This window comes from Silene latifolia, chromosome Y, assembly GCF_048544455.1.
Source record: "Silene latifolia isolate original U9 population chromosome Y, ASM4854445v1, whole genome shotgun sequence".
Lineage (NCBI taxonomy): Eukaryota > Viridiplantae > Streptophyta > Magnoliopsida > Caryophyllales > Caryophyllaceae > Silene > Silene latifolia.
Genome location: NC_133538.1, coordinates 167498376 through 167516654, shown reverse-complemented (window position 1 = coordinate 167516654; position 18279 = coordinate 167498376). Strand labels below are relative to the sequence as shown.

The following is an 18279-nucleotide window of genomic DNA, read 5'->3' as shown; positions in this document are numbered from 1 at the left end:
ACCATCTCATTCTCTTTTCGTCCCGTACCAATTGCTCTATCATCATTTTAATCAAGAGTTTGATATTTGCAGCAACTTGCAACGCATTCAGATTTCATTAGTAAATTAAGCTTTTGCCATTTCCATTAATTCACCTAATAAAAATCCATCAGCTGATATACTATTTAATCAAATTTGCCAGATAAGAAGTGAATTTAGGTCAGCAACTTGCGACTCATCGTATCATAGCCCACGGCCGCCACGAATTTGATGACCAACCGTATTCTCCGATCAGTCTACTCTGGCCTATTCGACAACGGTACAGGCCACAACCACCCCTTCAAGAACACTACGTTAATATTAATTCAACATCAATCCAAACCCTAATTGGAAAAAAACCCTTTTAAAAAAACATTATTATATTAATTAAAAGATGGTACTAATAAAACTATTGATAGAGACGGAGAAATACGTGTGTTATTTGCGAATTAAGATCTATAATTGTCGAGTTGTTAATGAATTGGTTAGGTTTGTGAGAAAGAAGGGGATAATTCTTTTCAGGTATTTTTTTTATGATAAAGGGTAGTTATGGAAAATTAGGGACAAATGTGTAGGATTAAGTAAAAGGATGTGCAGGATTTAGCAATTGCGTAGAATATTAGGAATATTCTTGGATTATCCTCCAAGACGGTTTACTATAATGTAACCGACTCATTAATAATAATCAAAGACATGAGACCCGTAAGATTGTATAAGATATTAGTAAACAATACTACTAAACCAAAGACAAAAGCACACATCCGAGAGCCACTTCGATCCTGTGGCGATGTGGTTGGCCGTGCGGGTCGAAACCGGCGAAGTCATACCACCCGGCCCGTTAGGCATGGGTGGTTGCTAGGGCGAACCTGTCGCAAACACGGAGAAGGCAATAATGGGATGCGACGGAGGTTTAGAACTGTGGCGGTTGTCGAAACAACATGGTAGATGGTTGCCGTAGCAACAAGAAAAGCGGGAAGTGCGATGGCGGCGGTGGTGCGGAGGTAATCAACGGCGACATCGACGAAGGTATACAACTTGAACAACCGAAGAGGGTAGAGAAATTATTTATTCCTAATAATAAGATAGGCCGAGGGACGATAAGGTGGGGGCTGAGACACTGCGGATTGGTCCAGATTATGGGTGGGTTGGGTGGCGACGAGGTTTCGGTGGACAGTAGGTTATAGGTGGAGTTGGTTGGTTTTGGGTGAGAACAAAGGGTAAAAGATGGAGGTCACGCATTGAATAAAGTGGTAGGGCCGCGAGGTTGGCGTGGCGAGGTTGGTAATTGGCTGGTTGTTCAGTGGTAAGGCGGCGGTGGGTGGTTGAATGTAAAAGAAGGGATTGTCGAGGGCTGTGTTGCGGAAGATGGAGGGGTTATTTGGTATTTTGTGGAAAAGTGGGTACTGGGTGGGTCCCTCATTTATTTCTAATCTAATACTCCTAATAACAAAGACTTGAAAACTCCTAAATAATATTCTCGTAAAGTGATACCCGCCAGAGATGGTAGAAAATAGCCATTTTCGGCCGGCAATTTAAGCACGTGATTGTTGCAAGCGGAAGGGTTTTTGAGAGGATCGATTTAGGCTGATACCATGTTAATAATAGAGGAGAGATATAACTGGATGAGGTGATTATTATTAATGAATCAGTTACATTATATAGTAAACCATCTTGGAGGATAATCCAAGAATATTCCTAATATTCTATAGGATATTATTATGATACCCATAATAATATCTTTACTAATATCTTATACTAACTAATATCTCTAATAATTACGATTGTACTTGTAATTAGGTTTGAGGAAGAAAATGATGATGATAATGTACGGATCGGAGGTGTAAAGTAAAAAAAATGAATTTTAATTTCAGAATTTGAGAAGAGGAATAGGGATAAAATGAGAGAGAGGAAAAAAATAAAAATAAAACGGAAATAGCGTTTTGTATATTGGAAGGCTGGAGACTGCGTGTTATATTAGATTCAATCTCAGCACTCTAGTTGTTCTCATCTAATGGCTGAGATTTGTGAATACAAACTCCCTATAAGAACCAAACTCACGAGATCCCCATATATATATAGGCCGGATCCGGTGAGGCCGTTAATTATGGCGAGGCGGCCGGCCTCACCAAATTCATTCATGCTGGGGCGGACTATGAATGTTGCGCGCTTCAAATTTGGGCCCGAAATTTGGCCCACTGACTTTATTATATCCCAAATATTAAAAAACACGGGACTCAAAATTTCTTCATCATCAAGCTACAGTTCTTCCTATACTTGCAGCCATCTTTCCCAAATCTACTCCATAACCTAATCAATTGCAGCTATTGTTCATAGATTCCAATTGCAGCAATTTGCCGATCAACAAAGCTACAATAATATCGTGTTTTGATCAACAAGCTACAACAAGAAAACAAGTATTTGATCAAATTGATCGACAATTGCAGTGATGATGATATTGTGCGATAATTTCAGAACCTTTCAACTGTTATGATTCTCTGTCACAAATTGGTGACGAGAACAAGTCTACTCCAACGTCTGACCTCGATGGTATGCCTGTTGGATTATACCTTTGTTATGATGGTTTTAAGGAAGGGTTCATGCCTGATCTTCAGGATATCTATCAGAAATGTGTAGATAAAGGCCGTAAGTTTGAGATCGTTCTTGTCCCTCTCCCCTTTGGACGTCATTATAATCCCAAGTCCTTTTGATAAACGCGTTAGATGATTGCAGTGATGATGATATTGTGCGATTATTTCAGAAGATTTTGGTTTGAATTTGATCAAATTGAGCGATTTTGTAAACATAATGTTTGAAATTGATGCTAATTACGCGATTTCCTTTACCTAGCGATTTCGTACTACTTACTACATAATTTTTGACGATTTTTGCAGATCAAATTGCTATGGAGATTGTAGATATAACAATGATTGATGATAATAGTCTTGGTGAAACAAGTATTTTCTTTTATTGAAGCTTTATTTATTGTTTTCTATTTCAGTTTTAATTTGTGAAATTTTGATGCTAATCGGACTTCAGGTTTTTGTTTCGATGTCGTGAATCTCGAAGTCAATCTTGTGAATCACAGAGCTTCTTTTGTGAACTTATATGTGTATTTTCTTTGACTTGGTCATAAGTTGTTGAAATAGACTAAAGATAAATTTTCCCATCTTATGAATATTAGGCCTAGTTTTATGAATCTTAAAGCTTGATTTTGTGAACGTAAAAGATAGTATTCCAAAACTTCATCATAAATAATTGAAATCACATACTTTGCTCTTTTCCTGAATTTGTGAATCAAAGACCTTTTTTTGGGAAACTGAGACCTTCTTTTGTGAAACGCATAGCTAATATTTCCCAAACTTGGTCATAAGTTAGTTCAAAATCACCTGTTTTGTTATTTCTCTCATCTTGTGAATCTTAGGCCTTATTTTGTGAATTTTACAGCTTGTTTTGGGAACGTACAAGATAGTATTCCAAAACTTCATCATAAATAATTGAAATCACATACTTTGCTCTTTCCATGAATTTGTGAATCAATGACCTTTTTTTGTGAAACTGCGAGCTTGTTTTGTGAAAGGTATAGCTAATCTTTTGTGAATCTTATACCTTATTTTGCTCATTTTCTTATTTTGTGAATCTTATACCATATTTTGTGAATCCTAGAGCTTGTTTTGTGAAACTAAAAGGCAATATTGTGAAATTGGTTCATAAAATGGTCGAAATCACCTATTTTGCTCTTTTTCTTATTTTGTGAATCATATACCTTGTTTTGTGAATCTTGAAGCTTACATTGTGAAACTAAAAGACAATATTGTGAAACATGGTCATAGATGGTCGAAATAACCTATTTTGCTCCTTTTTTGTGTGTATCCTAGATTCCTAGACCTTGTATTGTGAATTATAGAGCTTATATTGTTAAACTAGAAGGCAACATTATTTTCGACGATTTTGCAGCTCTAATTATTATGAAGATTGTAGATATCACAATGGTTGAGGATAATAGTGCTATTGAAACAATATTGCCTTTTAGTTTTAATTTGTGAAAATTTGTGCTCAATTTTGCGGATTATATGTTTCGATATTGTGAACCTTGAAGGTGATTTTGTGAATCATAGAGCTTGTTTTGTGAACTTATATGCTAATTTTGTGAAACTTGATCATAAGTGGTTGAATGAAATCCATGCAACAGTTTTCAAGCAGAAGGGATGAGGAATCCGTTTTCATTAAATTGGTAAGTCTCTTACTGCTATTTCTACTAACAGTTATACTGCTGAAATTGTTGGGAGTCACGTCAACTGCTTGCTAATCTCAGGGTTCTGACAAGGATAAGAAAAAAGAGGCTTCTAAAAGGGAGAAAACAAAGAAGGTATGTTTCTGATGTACCTGGGGGTTGGTTATGAAGTTGTAGCTCTCCAAATGATGTATGAATGCATCGTTTCCTAATACTTGTGCATTGTTAAGGGTCAATCTCAAGGAAGCAAAGTTTTATATTTCCAATCTTTATTTTTAGTGCCTTGCATTCTCTTGTGTTATGCTCTCATAAGGAGCATAGTCAATTTGGGTGGGTAAAATATGCGCTCACATAAGGTGTAAATCAGTTGTGAGAGGGCAACAATCACTACTCCAGTCTCGAGATTGTACCTATCTAATTTTGATACATTTTTTTCGAGCTCGTGGTGATTGTGCCTATATTGTTTTTTGGACTCCCATTAGTTTCGAGTAATTCTCTTTTCAGTGGCGATTTAACCTATAAATCAAACCATCCGCTCAAATATGAACTACAATTCAAACGCGGGTAGTACTTGATCCTTTCAGCTATCGGACCTCACCTGTAAATTTTATTACCGTCATTTGCATCTAGTTTCCCTTTCCATTTTGTCAGGTTGGGGATATGCTTGGAGCCTTGGAGTCTTGTATGAGACCATCTTACATCACATGAGACCCTACTTAAATATCGATTTATACACAATTATAGTTGATGGAGTGGTCCCATGTGCAATAATCTCTCATTCGAATTCTGTGCGGAAAAAATTTAGGGTTGTAATTATACTGTTCGGGTGTATTTACAGTCTGTCAGCATCAATGAGTTTTTGAAGCCAGCTGATGGAGAGAAGTACTACAGTCCTAGTGGCAAAGGCAGGGGACGCGGTCGTGGTCCACATGGTGGTGGTGGTGGTCATAATGGTTGAAATGATCTTTTTTTTGTAATTTATTCTGTGAATCCTAGAGATTATATTGATAAATTATATAATAATTGTATATTTATATTTGTTCATCTATGTGGGACTCGAACCCACACCTTGCCCAATTGCACAATGCTCTACCTTTTGAGCTAATAGATGATATAGTACAAATAGTAAATTATGCATCAACAAATAACAAACACATGAAACATGATACATAAACCTCATATAGTTATTTCTTATTATGAAATTAACCAATTTAAGTCCTAAGTTCGCATAACAAGGTCCAAGTTTCACAAAATCAGGCTCGAGCTTCACAAAATCACGTCTAGGTTTCACAAAATTAAGCCTAAGTTTGACAAAACCAGGTTTCACAAAGTCAGATATAGGGTTCACATAATCTAGTCCAAGGTTCACACAATCTAGTCCTAGCTTCACAAAATCAAGTTTAGGTTTCACAAAACCAGGTCTATGTTTTAACAAAATCAGGTTTAGGGTTCACATAATCAGGTTGAAGTTTCACAAAATCAAGTCTAGGTTTCACATAATCAGGTACAAAATTCATAAAACTAGCTCCAACAATCACAATATTAGCTCCAACATTCACAAAATCGGGTCCAAAGTCAAATATAGTCACGAATAAAGCGGGACCTATTTATGTGAACCTTGAACATGATCTTGTGAAACTTTGTCATGATCTTGTCAACCTTAAATGTCAAACTCAACAACACTGGTTGATGTCAAACTATTTCAACCTGTTAGAGCGAAATTTTCAAGCTGTTTTATCACAAGTTTTTTCTTTTCTTCTTCTTGAAGGAATTTACAAGCTCCGCGATCTTTTCAGCACAAGTTTTAGTTTTTTCTTTTTCCTACAACATGCTTTTCTCTTTCTTTTCTGAAACAAGCACCCAAGGTTAATTTATTTTGATAACTGCCAATCAGGAAATTTAAGTTTGAGTATGTTTAATTGCTCACGTAGTTGCTCATATCGTGTGAATGTGTGATCAACCTCTCTTTCTTTTCTTCATACATGGAAAAGGTATCTGTAAAAAACAAGCAGGTCTATAGATCAGTAAACTTTATCCACATAACATATAGAGCTTTTTAGGTAGAACTTAATTTCTGCCGTTAACATCAGAACAACAATCAATGTTCTCTATATCCTGCGAGGTTTCTGAAATCTTATTTAGAACCTTATGAAGATATATTACAAGGAGTTACATTGCCTATAAAAAAGAATCGGCTAAAGATTAACGAAGAACAACACATTATGCTCAATTGCTCGTACCAGTAGTTTATAAACAAAATCGACTTCGAGATTCACTCGTATTAGAGAGGCTCTTTTGTTATAAACTACTGGTACGAGCCTCTTATTATAATTCCTAATTTCACAAAATCTTAACCTATGGTCGATACAACTATTTCTTACTATGAAACTAACCAATTTAATACCTAACTTCACAAAATTAGGTCCGGGTTTCATAAAAACAAGTTTCACAAAATTAGGTCTAGAGTTCACATAATCATGTCAAGTTTTCCAAAATCAGATCTAGGTTTCACAAAATGAAATCCAGGTTTCACAAAATCAAGCTTCACAAATCAAGTAGATATTTCACATAAGCAAGTACAAAGTTCACAAAACTAGCTCCAAGGTTCACAATATTAGCTCCAACATTCACAAAATCTTACACCTCCCAATCTCACTTTTGTCAATTATAATTCGAAAAATGACAAAAAATAGAATGATTAAATATAGGCCTAAAGTGATAGAAAATATACCTAAAGTGACTGAAATTGATACTAAAATAACAAAATATCGTGACTAATCACTGCAGAAATGTGAACTAATCAACTTGTCAGAACACAAGTTGAACAGAATCTAACAAGAGATATTTTTTTGTAGGTGATGATTGTATTTCATACAAACTAGATGGTAATACAAACAAGAGACATTTTGTTTACAATTTACATATGTGAGGTTCATGTTAAGAGATCCCAATTCAAACCTAACTCTTAACATATTGAAGTCGGGTTCTTTGTTGACCCAGTCATTTAAATGATTTAAAGCCATAAAGCTAACCGGGGAACTTCATATCAAGTAAGTCTCAATGTCTCATGTTTCCAGATTGGATGAATATTTGATGTCTCATCTTAAATCCGACCTCTTATACTGCCATACGTAGGAACTGTTGAGGCACTTATCACTGGATTAATGTTGTAAGATTCCAAAAGAGTGTTTTAGACGAAAACCTGAATTAGGATTAGGTAATAATTGGTTGGCTCGCATGACTCTGTGTATGTCCCTGGGCTAGAGATTCTGACATACCAGACTCGTCCGATAACTGATCGCAGTAAAACTCATAGATTCCCATTCTCTGTCTTGTAAGGTACCGGCTGAATCACACTCATATCCTCATTAGGAATGTATATTGGACCATATTTTCTCCAAGTTTTACCTAAATTTGAGGTTACTTGAACAAAGTTTCAGGAAAAAAATTGACAAAAAAAAAGGCAGAACGATTTTTATTATTTGTGACAACTAGCAAGAGTCTCAAAAATCAGAGAGCTCAAGTTCCAATCCTCGGAAATGCTGTAGTGTAAAAAACTCTGGAGGAAGTGCCTTGTGGTCTTAAGTTCTACCAAATGTCCTGACTAGAACTAGGTTTAAACAGATGGTAAAAATAAAAGTTTCTGTAAAAGTGCAAGTGGTTTCAGAATGTTGGACTGACCTCAACCCAAGCACCCCACGCGTTCCAGCTTTCTACATTAGAGCCACAGATGATTCGGCCGTCATCCAACAAATAGGCTGATATGATGACAGATTAAAAATTCAAGTTACCTTCTGGATGGAAGATGAATACTCACAAATTTATGCAATATTAGGGTAGGAATATATCTAAACCTTATTTTTAATAGGTCCTAATATACCAGCTAGAAGTTGTTCTTTCTCTGTCCAAGTTCGACCTCCATCAAATGAACGCCTTAGACACCCAGTCCAACTGAAAAGAACATACTGTATTATTATGCAGAATTGTAAATAGATGAACAAAAGATCAAGCAGAAGAATATTAGGCAGTCAAAGATAGGGTACGACAAGTTGGCTAATAAGCAACACAGGTCATTATGCAAGGAACTTTCAGCTAACAACAGCATAGACTAATTTATACTAACAAACTTAGGTACATTCAACATTTCGTAATGAGTGTTTCATCACAAACCTATAGGTTACATGAAATCGATCATAACTAACACTGAAGAATAACAACGAAGCTTCAATTGCGAGCATAATGAAGCACAATAGAAACGCATAGAAATCAATTGAAATCGAGTGAAGGAAAATATTAAAACAAGAGCGAAACAAAGTAATTAAACTAATAAAATAAGTCTCTGACCAAAAGTTAACAAATTAAGCAACAAAAAGCGAAATCTAGGTAGTAAATAGTAAAGAAAGAAAAAGGTACATACGAAGAAGCGGAGAAATCGATCAAAACCTGCAAAAGAAGAACGGAAATAAGTAATTAAACTAGTTGATCGAAAGTTTAACAGATTAATTAAGTTGATCGAAAATTAGTGTTATGGAAGCGGAATGAAATCAGATGAATCGAAGTGAAAATTAGTTTATCAAAATTACCTAATTCCGAGAAGAAATTAGGTTGATAATGGCGATCAAAGGTTGAGTGATAAAATGGCGATCGAAATGTAGGTGAATGGCGAAGACAGAGTTGTAGACAAAGACGAGATGAAGAGAGAGAAAGTGAAGAGCTTGGAGTCAGAGGAGTAAATGATGGAGTATTAGGCGTGTTTGTTAGATTGGGTTATGTACGGGACACGTGGAATTATCTGGTGCATTATTAGTTTTTAGATCCGATGGTTTAGAATGAATTCAGTACCGCCCACCCTAAGAAGGGTCATACATGATTCAATTATATATATATATATATATATATATATATATATATATATATATATATATATATATATATATATATAAGGTACAGTCAGTGCGAACTAAAGTACGGTGCGAACCGTACGAACTAGTATATAAAATTAAATTAGACATTTCCACGACCCTCACTGATTGTCCCCTCTTCAATAAAATGTTATCCTCCACCTTCCTCTTATTCACTATTCACATAATGACAAAATTGCACATGATGCCACTGCCGCAAGCAAGGTTGCCGGCATACCTCCGGCGACCACAAACTACCATCTTATAACTAAGCAATTAAACAAATTCTCAAGCGCGTTTCTTATTTCTCTACCCACCTAAAACAATTAGACACCCTCCCACCACAAAAATTGAACTTTGATCACCTCCCACCACTTCCACCGCTAGCCGTCACTACCACCGCCGATCGCCACTCGCACCGGCTCTTCTACCACCTATATTTTCGTCGATGACCCTTCCCACGAACGAATTTCAGTGTATTATAGCAAGAAGGTTAGATTCAATTCTTACCTTATTTTAATCTTTGAAGATTTGTTTAGTATTTTGAATTTATTCAATTGTAAAGATTTAATTAAGAAGTAGTTTAATGCGAAAACATAAGATTATAATAAAAAAATTGATCGTTAGGGGTGAAACTTAACTAAATTTAGGGTCGCCGCTAGGAGAAAGTTCGTCGTTAAGGATCAGTGTTAATATTGATGGTGATGGTTCATGGGTGAGGTTAGTGGACGGTGTTGCGTGGTGAGTCAGGTTTATCTGGAGTATTAATTTATGATACCAAATAAGTAGCATTTTGGGTTGTAGGTTGTTGCTTATGGATGCAAGTTGTTGCTTTCTCAGGCTCAGTACTGTTAGATGCTGTGAATTGGGAAAATCGACAGGTAAACGATGATCGATTATATTTCTCATCTTATTCAAATGAATTTGCTTCAGTGATTGTAGTTTCGGAAAAAGAACATTGGTTTGTACAGTTCTGATCTTTGCAATTCCTGATGCTTCATTGTTGATCATAGTGTTAAAACTTAAAACAGCATTATAAAAGACTAATTGACTAATTAATTATATGATGGTATCTAATGAAATATTGTTCTTCTAATGTCTTGTCAGAATTTGTCTATGAGATTTGTCTTATTTCGAGTTCTTATTCCTATATATGGGATAAGAAAGTTAAGACTTATTCTGACCTAACTCTCCATCCTTGTGTTTCAACATTTCCGATCTCACTAATTCACCAATAATCCTAATTTGTAGCTGAAACTGTATGCGCTAAAATTTGTCAAACCCAACTATGTGACAAACATAAAAATTACTTTCTTTAGCCAGTGTGATTAATTAAATTAAATGTATAGAGAAAAAAACAACCATTATTGTCGGTAACTAGTTGAAAAAAGTGTGATTTGGGTGAATCTAATCCCAGCTTCAGTGAGCCGCCAGCCAAAATGCCTATGTGCTTTAAAAGCGCATTATAAATGAGGTGTAACCAGCGAGGCACATTACTAGCCATTGTCTATTTATTTTTTCTATTTTTAGTTCCTTTATACGCCTCTCTTTTTCACATTATCCCCGACTGTTATTTGACATCTTTCAAATCCAAAATGTATTCTTACTCAAATAATTATTTTCAAGACGAATTTGTTTGCAAAAAACAATACACCTCATATATATCAGGCACGCACTTTGCGCGTCTTGCTTGGAGCCCTCGTTGCGTTTGTGCGCCTTGCACCTTTTGAACCTAAGCATTACTTATAACCTACTAGTTAGTTGGCCTACATGTTTGAGTAGTCCAAGTTTTGGATATTTCTTATGATTTTGAACCTACATGTAATGGAGTTAAATTTCTGTACATAAACCATTAGTTAAAGTTATGAAAAAGAACATTGGTTTTATTCGTCATCTGTGTCTCTATAATAAAGTCATCATCTTTCATACCAAGGATGTTATTTTGAGTGCTGCTTGGTGGTTATCAAATTCAATTGCAGATCGCATTTTGCTGTATGAATCAATGAATTATATATTTTTTTTTATCAAGAGTAACGATGGGCAGTTTGGACCGGAAACAGAAAAGGCGTTGTAACAGTAGCAGTTTAATGAGGTCGTGTTGTGTGGATAGATTAACCAGTTTACCTGATGACTTAGTGACTCGAATTTTATCGATGCTCTCAACCAAGGATGCAGCTGCGGCCTAAGTACTGTCCAAGAGAATGAGACGAGCTTTTTGTTGGATAACAAATCATGAATGCTAAAGTTATGTGATTGCCATGTTCTTTTTTTAGGTGCAGAGATCCTTCAAAACATCTATCGTGCCCAGTTTCTCCCATCAGTAGCCCTCTCCGGAGCCCGAAATCTTCACAAAAAACATGCACAAAGAGAACCCTCGAACCGCTTCCAGCTCATCTGCACATATAGACTGTCCAAAGATCCAAAATAGTCTATATGATGCCCCAGTGAACCATTGATCAAGACAAGAAACTTCAATTGGCATACTTGAAATCTCTCGTGCAAATCAGGGGACAAGTAAATATCAATACAGTACCACTTTCAGAAAATTCAACTTTGAGGAGGTATAAGTTAGACTTGATCATCTATTGCAGAGGTATAATCTCAAGTATACAAAAGTGAAAATTAGAGATATGTATCTAGATAATTAGAGATATGTATCTAGCAAGTGAGAGGAGTGTATCTAGCTAGCTAGAGATATATGTATCTAGCAAGTGAGAGTAGTGTATCTACCTAGCTAGAGGTATGTATCTAGCAAGTGAGAGGAGTGTATCTAACTAGCTGGAGGTATGTATTTAGCATGCTAAAAGTTTATATCTAGCAACTCAATGGGATCAAAAATGGCTATTGTGAATTTGTGACATACTCTTTATCATAAAATTCTATTTTATCAATTTGCAGCAAAATTCATTAGGATTATAGGACACATTGCCATCAATTCAAATCAAAGTCATAGCTCATGACTTTAAACACATCTCTAGCAAGGTAAAGAAGTCTATCTAATTTTCTAGAGATGTTTATCTAGCTTTCTAGATATGTGTATTTAGTAAGGTAAACAAGTGTATCTAACTTGTTAAAGACGTGTATCTAGTAAGGTAGAGGATTGTATCTAGCAAGGTAGAGGAGTGTGTCTAGCTTGCTAGAGATGTGTATTTTGATATTTTATCATAGTTACAGGTTATGAATGCTGATGATATAACTAAATATATGTAATTGCTATAGTTTTATAATTATTTGCACTAGAGAAAGTAAAAAGCGTATTGCCCTTCGAGTTCAGTGATTCTGAATTAAATTGGGATTATATCTTGTATCATCACTGATGTGGAGGTTCAAACTATTAGAGCCGAAAGTTTGATCAAAGTTTAATGAGTTATTAACAAATCACGTTAAAAATTACGCAACATATATAGTTATATAAAAGTTACGGAGTACTTTGCTAATTAACTCGGCGTAACTGCTGTTTTCTTGCAGATTTCTGTCATCCTTGTGCAAACAACCTGTGATGGCATGCAACTGCTTTTAACTAGCTGTTGTCTTAGTATATTAACAATCATAATAATTTACTAATTTTTTTCAATGCCTATAGACCATCATAATATTAATTAGGGTATGAGCGCAAATATATTTTCATGTCACATTATAAACAACATTGTTTCAGGATTCAATTAAGAAAGGAAACATCAGATCACAAAACCAGTTAGAAAGGAAGACAGGAAAACATACAAATAAAATTTTGAATTATCTGATTACAATGTTATACAGTTGAAAATGTCCTGACTATTCGAGTTTGAATTAAATGTAGTCCTTGATTACATTTAATTGGCATGGAAAGTGATGATAATTCACATGGAAAGTGATTAGAATGGCGACATTATTGAGCATCGCCGGTCAGGCCCAACCATTTTCATGACCACCACCACCACATCACCTTTCTTGCTTTACCCAACTCTCCTTTATCTGTAGCCGACATCACCCCTCGTGCTCTCAGACAGCCGTGCCGATTAATAGTCTTTGGTACCGTATAAACTACTAAGATACCCCATATTACTACCCTCAGATACACATGGTATTACTACAAGATACACATTGTTTTACTACTACATACACAAATAGATTTGTGTATCCAACAGTAATACCGTGTGTATTCGGGCTGGTATCTTGTGTATCCACCGCTCCCCAATGCTCACCAAGCCCATCCCTACACCACAACCCCCCACCACTACGAACTATCCATATACACAGGTTTATACCCCCAAATACACAAATCGATTTGTGTATGTGGAGTAATATTACGTGTACCTAGTGTAATATTATGTGTATCCGAGCAAATCACTTAACCCATGAGTCACCACCACCAACGCCACCCAAGTACCACCGCCTAATCCATCAACATCCATGACCGGGATGCATTCAATCCTAATTGACCATCTAACACCATCTACAACCTTATAACCAGTTGTCGTCGCCGCCTAGTCATCGTACGTCTAGCCAGATAACCACCTCACCACCCTAACCGTCCATCTTCCAACATCGTCATTGTAATAATCGTACCGCCATAACTCTATCTCTTTCTTTCAGACCACCGTGCAACCATATTCTGCCTCAGGTTCACACCATCGATCCACCGTGAGTATTTTGACGCACCTTCATGAGCACAGTGACCATCGAGATTTACTCATTTTATCATGTTTTTTTTCAAATTTAATCATAGATCTATAAAATGGAGAAGAACTTCAAAAATAATCGTTGTCCTTAGAACCTAATCGGACAATTTATAGTCTATAAGAGTCGATTACGGCGGAAACCGACTCCATTTGTGACAGTGGTGGCCGGCGACGAAGATAGAATAAAGAGAAGAAATAATTGGATGAAGATAGGAATGGGTAATTCACTGATGACAGTAAAGTTGGGGTGGCGCACCGACGAGTTTGATGTCGGAGCTCCGGCGACATGACGATGAGGAAGTTTAAAGTGCTGGAGTGATGGAGTTGGGGTTTACGGGAAGGAAGAGAAGAGGTAATTGCTTAAGGCGTTTAATATGATCCCTTTTTATCTGATTTGATCTAATGGCTAAAAGGGAGTTCGTATGTTCGCACCGAACTTTAGGTTCGCACAGGATCCTATTTCTATATATATATATATATATATATATATATATATATATATATATATATATATATATATATATATATATATATAATTAGGATCACATGAGTCCACCAAATCTTTTTGTGTCCGTGAGTCCAGCGAAACAATATCACATGTTATACTAAACAATATCACGCGCCATTTAAAAAATATCACTCTTACTGAACCAGATTCGCCCTCTGTTATTAACTTCTTTTCTCATACTTTTCTTACACCAATCAGTGCCAGCACCGGAGCTCCGACAAACACCATCATCCTCGTGCACTTTCCCGCCCGTGAGTCGATTTTTTTGTCGGAGTTATCACATATTACTTCTTTTATATTTTTTCTTCTATTGTTCTCTTCTTTATCTTCGGATCGTTGATTGTATGTTAGTGAGGGGTGGTAGTGATGGTTATGAGACGAACTTGTGCGCCGTGGTGGTGGTTGTTGTGGAGGTGAACGTGTGGTGGTTGGTCGTGGATGGTGGTTGTTAGGGAGGTGAAGGGGTGGTGGTGGGCCGTGGTGGTTGCCGTCGACGAGTAGTGTCACTGACAATAGTTTTAAGCCTTCTTTTTACTGTTTTCGTTGTATATTTTCCGTGATATTGATCAGTATAAGCGGTGATATTGTTTCGTGTAGTGTTTGATATTCTTGTGTATAGGCTGTGATACTTAAGTGGACTCACGGGACTCAAATATTTAGGTGGACTCACTGGATCTTGCCTCTCTCTCTCTCTCTCTCTCTCTCTCTCTCTCTCTCTCTCTATATATATATATATATATATATATATATATATATATATATTATTGAGTCCATAAGTCCTCATGAGGACTGTAGGATCAAGCAAATCAATATGCCAGATTTGTTCTAAAAAGCAAATAATCCACACTAAACTAATAATTCCTATTTACCTCTCTCCTCTTACCTACTACCCCATGCATGCAATTGTTCCATCCCATCAATCGTCCATCATTTGGCTCCTCACTTCCCACACACTTTCAAAACATTAACCAAACAACTTGCGTTCTCTTTTCTCTTATTTTTCTGTCCTTTCATCTGCCCTTCATTTTGTTAATCTTGTTTTGTAAGTTTCTTCATCCTTCATCTACACCAATTCGTTAAACTCCCCATTTTCTTCAACTCGCCTGCAACTCGCCATTTCATATTCAATTATTCATCTAACTCTCCATTTTCTGATAAGGTATTTTTTTCTTATATTTATTCATCTTTATTTATACTCCCAATTATCGCCCTTTTTTTAGAATTTGTTGTTTGATTATTTTTGTCTTGCTAAACTATCAGTAGCCAGATAATTTGGTTTCTTCAATTCACAATTAGGGTTTTATGAATAATCTTTTTTTTAAATGATTTTCCTTGTTAAGATGATTTTGGTAATTAACTTGGAACACAATAAATTTGTATTTATTTTTGAATTAATGTCGTCATTGATATTGATATTGCTATTCCTGATTTCTATATCTATTTTTTAAGCCTATTTTATGAAACTTCTGTTCCATTTTATGAAACTTCTCTTTCATAATTCAACACTGTTAAAATTTAATAGCTTCGTGTATAATCCTGTTTGTCATCATTTGTTTTCTTCAGATGATTGATGCCAAGGGCAGTGCCAAGAAACCTGGTGGCAAGGAAAAAATTTCGCCCTTTTTTGTAATTCAGTCATTTTTTGTTTAACTCTTAGACCTTTTGTGAATAACTTCAGCTAACAGTATGCATAACTTCAGTCATTCTTTGTGAAACTTCTAATTATGTGTAACTCTTAGGCCTTTTTGTATAACTTCAACTAATCCTGTTTGTCATCACTTTTTTATATGGATGATGACAAAGGTATTGCCAAGAAACCTAATACCATGGTAAAAATTAGCGCTTTTTTTATAATTTCAGTCTTTTTTTGTATGACTCTTAGATATGTATGTATAACTTCAGCTAACGGTATGTATAACTTCAGTCATTCTTTGTGAAACTTCTACTTATGTGTAACTCTTAGGCCTTTTTGTATAACTTCAACTAATCCTGTTTATCATCATTTTATTTTAGATGGTTGATGACAAAGGAAGTGCCAAGAAACATGATACAAAGGTAAATATTTGCCCTTTTTGATAATTTCAGTCTTTTTTTGTATAACTCTTAGACCTTTACGTATAACTTCAGCTAACAGTATGTATAACTTCAGTCATTCTTTGTGAAATTTCTACTGATGTGTAACGCTTACGCCTTTTCGCATAACTCTTAGGCTTTTTTTGTATAACTCTTAGGCATCTTTGTATAGCTCTTAGGCCTCTCTGTATAACTTCAACTAACAGAATGTGTAACTCTTAGGCCTTTCTGTATAACTTCAACTAACAGTATGTGTAACACTTACGCCTCTCTGTATAATTTCAACTAACATTATGTGTAACTCTTAGGCCTTTCTGTATAACTTCAACTAACATTATGTGTAACTCTTAGGCCTTTATGTATAACTTCAACTAACATTGTTACTCTTATATTTTGTGTAACTTAATGCTTTCTTTCTGTAACTCTTAGGCTTTTCTGTATAACTTTTATTGTTCTTTCTGAAACTTTTCTTTTAGATTGCAATGCCTTCAGTTCAATTCTCTTTTTTCAAGTTTTTATTCTGCAACTCTAATGACTAGTGTGTCTAACTTCACCAATGGACTATGAGACTTCAGTTGGTGATTTACAATATAAAATTGCATTTATTTATTTGAGAAACTTTCAGACCATTATCTATAACTTTTGTATAACTACTTTGGAGTTTATTACATTTTGTATGTTTATTTCTCCATTGATTGGGTCAAGTGTAACTGCTATTCACTTGTTGGGTAACTTCATTCCTAATTTGTCAAACTTCTATTTCATTGTGGAGTTCCTTCAGTTCAACGTACAGTAAAAGTATACTGTTAAAATTCAATAGCATGGTGTCTAATTTTATTTTTCATCTTTTTTTCCCCCAGATGGCTGATGCCAAGTCTAGTGTAAAGAAAGTTGAAGTTACCATGGTTTCGTGTAGACCTATAATGCCTTTTTCTCTGATTCAAAAGATTAATGAATGTCAGGTGGCTGCCATAAAGAAAATTGGGTTTAGCGGTTTTTTGGAGCTTAAGATTAACAATTTCCCACTATCACATGTATGGCTATTTCTGGAAGCCTTCTCTAATGGGTCATATGTGTTCAAGGCCTCTCAAAAGAAGGAGTTTATGATCAGTAATCATGACGTGTATGACTGCTTCTTGATACCTTTTGGCCCCAATCCTCTTCCGCTTGTACATACTGGCCTTCAGAAGGACTCCAACAACGCTGAAAATAAAGCGTTGAAGGACAAATGGCGGGAAGCATACAGAGTCAAGAGAGCCTCCAGTTCAATTGGTTTAGGCACAGTTTTGAAGGAACTTGAGTCTTACAAAGAGGCGGATGATCATTTTTGCCGGCTCTTTGTTTTGTTGTGTATGTCTTTATTCCTCGCCCCGACCCAAAACAACGGGATAGATTTAAAGTTTTTAAGGACTGTAGAAGACGCTACATCCATTTCGCATTTTGACTGGTGTTCATATGTTTTGGATAATGTGGTCAAAGCCGGGTCAGATTTAAAAAAGGCGCCAACGACGTTTGGTGGCTGCATCTCCTTCCTCATGATCACCTACTTTCAGCGTTATGATTAACGCAGTAGTACCTGCTGTAATACCCGCCTTGATTAGGGACCCGTTGACTGACCTATTGACCAAGGTAGGGCATTAGGAAGGGAGACGGGAGAGATTAGTGGCCCAATATAACTTGTTACTCGACCTAGCTGGGGCCACTCGGCCGAGTAGTTAAGATACTCGATCGAGTGTGGAGTACACGGCCGAGTAAGACCATACTCGACCGAGAACTTCGTCAGACTGCGTGTTATTATAAAATGTGGAATCATAAACCTAACTCACTTTTCAACGGTTCCTTTCTCTTTCATAAAAACATAATCTCTCTCTCTCTCTCTCTCTCTCT

The 18279-nt window shown here is 36.0% G+C and overlaps 1 protein-coding gene and 1 long non-coding RNA gene across 3 annotated transcripts; both read left to right on the top strand.

Annotated features, from left to right (window-relative positions):
* Positions 1–9654: 9654 nt before the first annotated feature.
* LOC141627220 (uncharacterized) lies at positions 9655–11988 on the top strand. Of its 2 annotated transcripts, none has more exons than XR_012536782.1 (2): positions 9655–10031; positions 11180–11988. It is a non-coding gene; the product is annotated as an uncharacterized LOC141627220 (long non-coding RNA). The 2 variants fall into 2 exon arrangements; XR_012536781.1 differs by having other exon boundaries at positions 11130–11988.
* A 3327-nt stretch (positions 11989–15315) lies between these two features.
* Positions 15316–17957, top strand: LOC141629367 (uncharacterized). The gene is made up of 4 exons (XM_074442383.1): positions 15316–15478; positions 15883–16148; positions 16333–16374; positions 17253–17957. Exons 2-4 carry the CDS (start codon positions 16107–16109, stop codon positions 17955–17957), a joined length of 789 nt encoding a protein of 262 aa, XP_074298484.1. The 5' UTR covers positions 15316–15478; positions 15883–16106.
* The last annotated feature ends 322 nt before the right edge of the window (positions 17958–18279 follow it).